General features: G+C 30.0%; 1 protein-coding gene across 1 annotated transcript; it reads right to left on the bottom strand.

The window, feature by feature from the left end:
* Positions 1-546: 546 nt before the first annotated feature.
* On the bottom strand, positions 547-8937 carry LOC139505635 (S-phase kinase-associated protein 1-like). Its single transcript, XM_071295124.1, has 3 exons — positions 8692-8937; positions 5889-6029; positions 547-784 (listed from the first exon to the last, which is right to left on the bottom strand). The coding sequence occupies exons 1-3, from the start codon at positions 8920-8922 to the stop codon at positions 761-763; spliced, it is 396 nt and encodes a 131-aa protein (XP_071151225.1). The 5' UTR covers positions 8923-8937; the 3' UTR covers positions 547-760.
* Positions 8938-9232: the final 295 nt, after the last annotated feature.

Raw genomic sequence — 9232 nt, 5'->3', positions numbered from 1 at the left:
TTATGCAGAATTACACCAAAACAGTCTTACTTTCTGTTGATATCATATCCCTCTGACATTTGTAGAAGTTTGGTATATTTGAGTGGAGGTCACACATTGAATCCAGAGACTGATGGTATTTTAAAAAATTTAAAAGATAAGTTTGTATCAGAGTGTACAATAATTCACAGATTTAACCCTTGTAAGGTTTTCTAATGTCCAAAACAATTTTCATTGTCATTAACAATATCAACCAAATATTCTTTCTGAATATGCTAATTTATTTTCAAAAAAGACAAATAATTTTAGCTTCATGGTATGCCATATTTTAAAATTGTGATACATTTTGTACCTTAACTGATTTTAACTATGAAATATCTTGTACAGAAATATGTTTTAAAATCAACATTTTAAAAACTTTCTGCAAGATTTATTTTACTCAAAATTCATGTCAATTAAATCTAAAAAACTTTTTTTCTAAATGCATAACTACATAGGAAAACCATGTTGATACAAACATATAAATTTAAACAAAAGAAAAATAATAAAATTCACTTTTTAAGTTGAGCATTATAAAAGGCAAAACTATAGAAGTAAAGGTTCAAAGGAAGGAACCATTTCAAACTAAACTCAACATTATCATGTGAGAAAAACTTCAAAACTTCACTCAAGTAAGTGATAAGATTTGATATACTCCTCAGATAAATGAAAATACAGTGGAATTTCTCTACAGTCTCTGTGTTTATTTGTGATTTTGAGGGGATTTCTCTATTTCTCTTCACTACCATTCATTTTCCTTTCTCACCTGAAATAAAAAATATAGCATTAATATTATTTTGAAATTCTTTAGGACATACAAAATATGTGTTTTTCCTATTACACACCTTTGAAAAAAATAGGGCAGATAGGTAGGTATTTTTTTTTTACTTTATCCTTTTTTTTTTTACATTGGGTCTATGGGAGGAAACATTGTGACTGTAAACAGTGCTTGTTGAAAATGACCAAAAAAAACTTCAGGGTAGGCTGCTTTTGAGCTAAAAAATAGGGTGGGTACCGTAATAGGAAACACAAATCTTTTTTATTTGGCCTCATCAAGATGTGTTTTGGCCATCGTGCAGGTGATTTGTAGGTTATCCAGAAGCCATGCTTCTATTGCTTATATATAAATCAGTGTGTTTGTCTTAAAAGCTTAGAATGATAAATTTAATTCAAGGTTGCTGGAAAAATATTGTTTTGTGTCTAGCTAGGTTTTAAGTCATGGTACAAATTGCTTAACTATTTTTTTCATAATTTACAATTTTTGCTAATTTATTTTTGTTGTGAATGGTTTTGTACATACAGTACACACAGAGAGGATGTAAATCTCATACTCCCTACACTGTGTAAAAAACTTGGTGTCACACCAGGAAAACTCCAGCAACACTCTCCAAATCTTGGGAAATTGGGAGAAACTTGGAGTAATTCCTCCTTAAACTCCTTAATTGTTTATCACCTTGGTGTAGTTTCTCCCAACACCATGATTTTTATTGCTATGATTACCCTTTGAAGTGTGCCAGTAGGTTGATGACTACAATACACATTTCTTGTGTTTCCTGTCATTAAATGACAATCACAAAAATGATGTAAAGTGTGAGATTTGTTAAATTTAATCAGAGATATATAATAATCTGATTTTATTTAAGAATCCTGCACAACTTTATTTATCAAAATATATTCAACATTTGTTCTGACAGTGTTGGTTTTTCATACCAAAGAAACATAATTAAAACAAACAAAATACCACCTGTAAGTGGAGTATAATTAATAGAAAATAACGACATATATTTTAATTGAATTTATTCAATTTTTTTTTTTATAAATTTAAATAATAAATGAAGATTATACAAATATAAAATGTATGAAATTTATCTACCTTATTTTATTTTATTCATTTTTTTTTGTATCATAACTATTATTTAATAACCATGTATATATTAATATCTATATGTTTAAACTGACTATAAATACAATTTATTGTAAATATCAAGTTGCCATTCTTAATTATGAGATTTTGAAAGAATGTAATAATTTTCCAATCTAAAAATACTTTTTGTATATAATTTTTTAACCAGGTGCTCCGCAGGGCGCAGCTTTATAACGACCGCAGAGGTCGAACCCCTGAACAGTTGGGGGCAAGTATGGACAAAACATTCAAGCATGATACAGCTCTGAATTTGGATTGTGATCAAATTTTTGACATTACATGGTCTTTTTTTTACGCAAAACAAATGCCAAGATTTTAAAAATCAATTAAAGATTTCTTCTTCAAACTTTTTAAATCTAAAATTAAATAGTTGACACAGCATAGGTTTCTGACACAGAATGAATGTGGTCTAATGAACTTAAAAGGTTTTTTTTTGCCTTTGAGCAAATCACTATGCTGTTGAATATTAATCCTCTCAAAAAAATGTTTGAAGAAATTTTCTTTTTATTTATGAAATCTGAAATGAGAAAAATTTAAACCCCCCCCCCCCCTTTTTTTCACATCCCCGTTTCCCTTTTTCAAAACTGATATCAATTCAAATTTCTAATGGAGTTTGCAACAATAACTACTCATTTAAATACATCATAAAATATTAAGATGTAAAAAAACTGCTTGTTATCACTGAATGGTAAAGATTATTTAAATTTATCAGTTGGTAGTAAAAAGTGTATATACATTGTATATTGTATATAACAAAGATTTAAGTTGATTCTGGACAAAGAAAGATAACTCCAATTAAAAAAAATTCTTGCTATTGCACAAATAGGATATTTCTTGCTTACTATTCTGGACAAAGAAAGATAACTCTAATTAAAAAAAAATTTGCTATTTCACAATATTGTGCAATTAGATATTTCTTGCCATTGCACAATACTGTGCAATTGAAAAGACTTGCTATTGCACAATACTTAATAATAATAATTTTAGATCCTGATTTTGGACCAACTTGAAAACTGGGCCCATAATCAAAAATCTAAGTAACATGTTTAGATTCAGCATATCAAAGAGGCCCAAGAATTCAATTTTTGTTAAAATCAAACTTAGTTTAATTTTGGACCCTTTGGACTTTAATGTAGAATTTGAAATTTGAAAACAGGACCAAAATGAAGAATCTACATACCACAGTTAGATTTGGCATATCAAAGAACCCCAAGGATTCAATTTTTGATGAAATCAAACAAAGTTTAATTTTGGACCCTTTGGACCTTAATGTAGACCAATTTGAAAACTGGACCAAAAAAACTTCAATAATCAAGAATCTAAGTACATTTTTAGATTCAACATATCAAAGAACCCAACCAATTCATTTTTTTGTCAAAATCAAACTAAGTTTAATTTTGGACCTTTGGACCTTAATGTAGACCAATTTGAAAACGGGACCAAAAGTTGAGAATCTACATATACAGTTAGATTCGGCATATCAAAGAACCCCAATTATTCAATTTTGATGAAATCAAACAAAGTTTAATTTTGGACCCTTTGGGCCCCTTTTTCCTAAACTGTTGGGACCAAAACTCCCAAAATCAATACCAACCTTCCTTTTATGTCATTAAGCCTTGTGTTTAAATTTCATAGATTTGTATTTACTTATACTAACATTATAGTGCGAAAAACCCAAGAAAAATGCTTATTTGGGTCCCTTTTTGGCCCCTAATTCCTAATCTGTTGGGTCCTAAACTCCCAAAATCAATACCAACCTTCCTTTTGTGGTCATAAACATTGTGTTTAAATTTCATTAGATTTCCATTACTTAACCTAAGGTTATTGTGCAAAAACCAAGAAAAATGCTTATTTGGGCCCTTTATTGGCCCCTTATTCCTAAACTATTGAAACCAAAACTCCCAAAATCAATCCCAATCTTTCTTTTGTGGTCATAAACCTTGTGTCAAAATTTCATAGATTTCTATTAACTTAAACTAAAGTTATGGTGCGAAAACCAAGAAAATGCTTATTTGGGCCCTTTTTGGCCCCTTATTCCTAAAATGTTGGGACCAAAACTCCCAAAATCAATACCAACCTTCCTTTTATGGTCATAAACCTTGTGTTAAAATTTCATAGATTTCTATTCACTTTTACTAAAGTTAGAGTGCGAAAACTAAAAGTATTCGGACAGCGGACGACGACGACGACGACGACGACGACGACGACGACGACGACGACGACGACGACGCCGACGCCAACGTGATAGCAATATACGACGAAAATTTTTTCAAAATTTGCGGTCGTATAAAAATCATTTCATTAACCTTTTTTTTTATAGCTTTCAATTATAATACTAAATAGGAAAAAGGATGAAGTGAGAGAATAGTTGACATGTAATTAAATGTCAGTCAGACCATGCAGTCATGCTTCGTTGATTTTTATTACTTTTACCTGCAATCAACAGGTCACAAAACCCTTCCAGATGGGAGTAATTACTTGATTTTTCTGGGAGGGAAAACAGTGTTTCACAGTGTGACACTGTGTTACACCAGAATCAGTGTTGAGAGTTTGAGATTACATCCTCTCTGTGTGTACTGTAAATCAATGGTTATTCTTTTAGTTGATTTTTTAAGTTTTAAGTTTTCTTCACATTACAGGTTTTGATCATTGTTGAAGAAAGCGTGGTGATCTATAAAGCTTAACTTAAAATTCATTTGATATCTGGTGGGGAGTTGTCTAATGGCAATCATTCCATATTTTCTTATTTGTATATCATACATTTAAAATAGCTAACCTGTGGCAAGGAATCAATTATTTAAAATCAAATACTGTAACTTCAGAAATTAATGTGTTCATTTATTATTGCAATTTTTGTATAATGGACAAAAAAGCCAGATTAATCATACTAATTTAAGGAAAATTTGCAGAAGGATATATGCGTCAGATATCAAAATGTCACTTCCTTTCATTGCAATACTCTTTCAGTTGCAATATTGTCAATAATAAAAACCTTGCAATAATTTCTGATCTGTGTTTTGCGGTGATAAGCATTGTGAATAAGATTCATAACATTTGGTTGAGGCAAACTAAGGTTAAAGAAAAGAAAAAAAAATCAGCATTTTTTCCATTTTTAAAGGGGCATAATCTAATCAGTCGATTACAAATTTTAATACAGAAATTGATATACACTCAGAGATATAACTCTATAGGGTTATTCCAGGAAATAACTTGTGTGTGTTATTACAGATACTTTCACCTTGAATTTTCTAAATCTGTAATAACATATGCTTGTTATTTGTAAAATTATTTCATTTATAGTGGGCTCTACGGAACTCTTGAGACTTTGCGCAGAAACTAAATGCATAGTCTTGATAACTAATTTTTTAATTATATTAACACATTTTTGATGGACCATGGTAAATCCATGAGTCGAGGCTATTAAGGGACACTTGGGAATTACTGAGAAACTTGCGCAGAACCTCAAATGTTACATGCTCTGGTCATTATTTCTTACAATAAATTAAACTACATTGTAATTAAAAGCATGATGTATGTCTGAGCAAATGCTTTGAAGTGATATAGAGAAGCTGTGATAACACCCTTTAGTTATTACAGGCATATTTTTTTCTGTAAAAAAAATATATAGGTGTTACTATGCAAAATTGGCAAACTATGAACTGTTATATCTTTAAATAGTTAAGTATACATAGAAAAAAGTAATATCAATAGAACTTTTATACATTTTAACTAAACTAATGATAAATTTATATTGTCCCTTTGAAACATGTAACATACATATGTTATCACAGTTCTTTGATTCTTTAGTCCACAATAACAAATGTATGTTATTTTCCTGTAATAACCCTATAGAGTTATATCCCTGACTGATATAAGAGAGCATAACTTGGGGTAATTAGTCGATCTGATATTGTCCTCATAAAATGTTGTTTTTTTTAAAACAAACCTGTTCTTCTTCAGCGGGAGTGAAATCATTCTTTATATTAAATGTTTTCCTAATTTCTTCAGGTGATTTTCCTTTGATCATATTTGCAACTGTTTTACATGTGACATCTAACAATCCTTTAATGTCTAAATAATTAGCTGCCTGTAATAAGAAATTTGCATAATAATTGAAATTCAGAGGAAAGCAAGAAAATTCAACGTCATAATCAAACTTTGCCCAATGAAGAACTGATATCAATAAATCACAGGTTGATTAAATAAAAAAAAAATCAACATGTCAGGAAAAGGATAAATCTTGATAGAATTAGAGAAATATATTTACATGGTATTCTAGAAATGCATTTCAACTTAATTACTTCAGACAGCTTGCAAAATTTGTTTGAAGTTTGGTTACACATTTCAATTACACATTTCAACTGAACTGACACCATCCCAGAGTAGTAAAGCCTTGGTCTTTGAAATGATATTTTATTTAATTTCTACTGTAGCCCAAATAAACAATTTCTAATTATGAAAAGGTTGTCATTATAAATATAGATTATTGATAAACTTTTTTTATTACACATTTTCTCCCAATTATCAGTCAGGGGACCAGGCCTGGGGTAATGGTAATTTGTAATTGTAATGCATTGTAATATTACATTTTTTGGATGTAATGCAAAGTAATTTGTAATGCACATTTTCTGCATTACAATTACATGTAATGTAATGATTACTTTAGTTAAAAATTGATGTAATGCCTCCATTACAGTACATTACTTTTCATTACAAATTGGTAAAATAGATAAAATTGAAGAATATTGTATAATAAAAATAAAATATTAACAAAAACAAAAGAAAGTATGGAATAAAATTAATTACTGTATTAAATAAATTACATCAATCTTTAAAACACACATTAAGGTAAGAAATTTAAAATGGTAAAAAATATCAAGTCTTTGATCTTGGTTTCTGATATTTGTTTAATATGATATGGGAATATTTTGGTGTTTGATGGTCTATGAAAAATCTTATAAAAAAATTATCAAACAAAACTATATAGATCAATGAAAAAAATATGAAGAGGAAAATTTCATAATTCTATACACACCTTACATGTATTTCAATGAAATATTGAATATATCAAAGAACATTTTTAAACCAAACTGTGGTTTGGGTCCTGTCTGTGTTGTTATTTCACCTAATTTAATATCACAATGTTTTTATTGCAATCAAATCTTCTCAACTTATGTTTGTCCTCACAGAACCCTTAGGCATTTCACAAGATAATCCTTTAATGACACATTTATTATATCCCTTTGAAATCCTTAATGATGTCTTAATGATTAAGTGATCAATGTTAGAAACAAAATTATATGATAATTTATTTATTTTTTACCACCACCTAAGAAACTTGAAAGTGACTTTTTCAGTTTCATGCCTCCTACTACTCAATCAAAGGGTATAGAAACAGGTACGGTGCAGTACATGATGTTGACATCTACTTGTCTGAGCCATGTGAAGAAATTTCAATCAATGCACTGGAATAATGGAAGTCAAATTCAGTGTGCCTTTCTTCTTTGGCTAATACAGCTATCAAGTATTTAGCCATTTCCCACACATAAGCTCCTGTAGAAAGGCTTTTAAGTATCGCCAGAAAGGTGTACAGAACTGATCGCTGTTCTCTTAATGGCATCACATTTAAACTACTTATGATGATAAAGTGCAATGGACATATTAATTAACCAGTATTTGAACTCTATGTACCTAACACTGTATACATATGTACATATACCTCTGTTTTTGAAATGCTTTTTGTTTTTTATATTGAAAAAGTAATGTGTAATGTAATGCATTACACAGGCAAAGTAATTGTAATGTAATGCATTACACAGGCAAAGTAATTGTAATGTAATGCATTACATGTGAGAAAAAATGTAATTGTAATTGTAATTGAAATGGAAGAATCACAAAGTAATTGTAATGTAATGCATTACATTGCAATGTAATGGACCCAGGCCTGCAGGGGACTTACTAAAATGAATAATTTTCTAAATCACTGGTTTAAGTAACATTATTTCCATAAAAGTTGGAAGTAAGAGTTGTCTTTCTTTAATAATCACCTATTTAAGTAGTACAAATTAATCACTAGAAGAAGGTGATTTAATCTTATTGTAGCTTTAAATATAGAATACAAATGATCCAGGGACTAATTATGTTTCTAAACTTATCAGAACCAACATCTGTGTTGTCTAGGATGACCAGGTCATTTCAGGTGATGACCTTGTACTGAATCTAGGATAATGACATTAAAATCACTTGTTTAAGTATCATACCTCAATTTCCTTCCCAAAAATCACTTATTTAAGTATCATTATTTTAATAACCCCCACTAATTTCAACACCCCCGAACAGTAAAATTTTTATCGCGAACAGTACAATTTTATTACATAATATGAAAGATAAAACCTTGAACTTTACAGGAAAAATACTCCACTGCTGGGAAAAATCTGTTAAGAAAGTATTAGTTCATTATGTAAAGCCATTATTATAGCATTTCAACTAAAATAGAATTTTCAGCTAAATGATAGCATCAAAGGCATAAACCTTGCTACTTAAAAGAAGCAAAAAGTTCATTTTTTCAATTTTACTAATTAAAAGATATTATTTAAACCTATGTGTTTAAAATTTTGAAAAAAACTACAAAATCCCAATTTGTGACAAAACTTTGAATTTGCTACTCAAATAAGTGATTTAAAAATCATTTATTTCAGTAAGTCCCCTGACTGATTATAGAACTGCTGAATATGCAAATGTTAAATTACCAATATTAATTCAAATAATGTCCCTTGATCAACTTTTAGAAATTCAGCGTCCCAGGAACAAATATCATCTGTGCGTTTTTCTTTGTTTTCATCATCTTCCTGAGGTGGTGGGTCGTCTTTGTGGTATGTGCACCATTGAATAACTTTTTTTAGGATACCAGCATTTACATTAGGCAAGGGTACAGGCTCTTCATCATCCTCATCAACACCCAGATCTATAAATATACACATTAGACTACAAATAGACAAGAATGTGTCCTTAGTACATTGATGCCCCACTCGAACTATCATTTTCTTTGTTCAGTTGACCGTGAAATTGGGGTATAAACCTCTAATTTGGCATTACAATTAGAAAGATCATATCATAGAGAACATGTGTACTAAGTTTCAAGTTGATTGGACTTCAGTTTCATCCAAAACCATAACCAAAACCTTAACCCTGAAGCAGGACAGGCAGACAGAAAAATGGATGAACGAATGAACAGACGGACGGACGCACAGACCAGAAAATATAATGCCCCTCTACTATCATACATGTCAT

Source organism: Mytilus edulis, unplaced genomic scaffold (genome assembly GCF_963676685.1).
Source record: "Mytilus edulis unplaced genomic scaffold, xbMytEdul2.2 SCAFFOLD_1761, whole genome shotgun sequence".
NCBI classification, from domain to species: domain Eukaryota; kingdom Metazoa; phylum Mollusca; class Bivalvia; order Mytilida; family Mytilidae; genus Mytilus; species Mytilus edulis.
The sequence above is the reverse complement of the archived record's forward strand: the minus strand, read 5'-3'. Positions and strand labels throughout refer to the sequence as shown.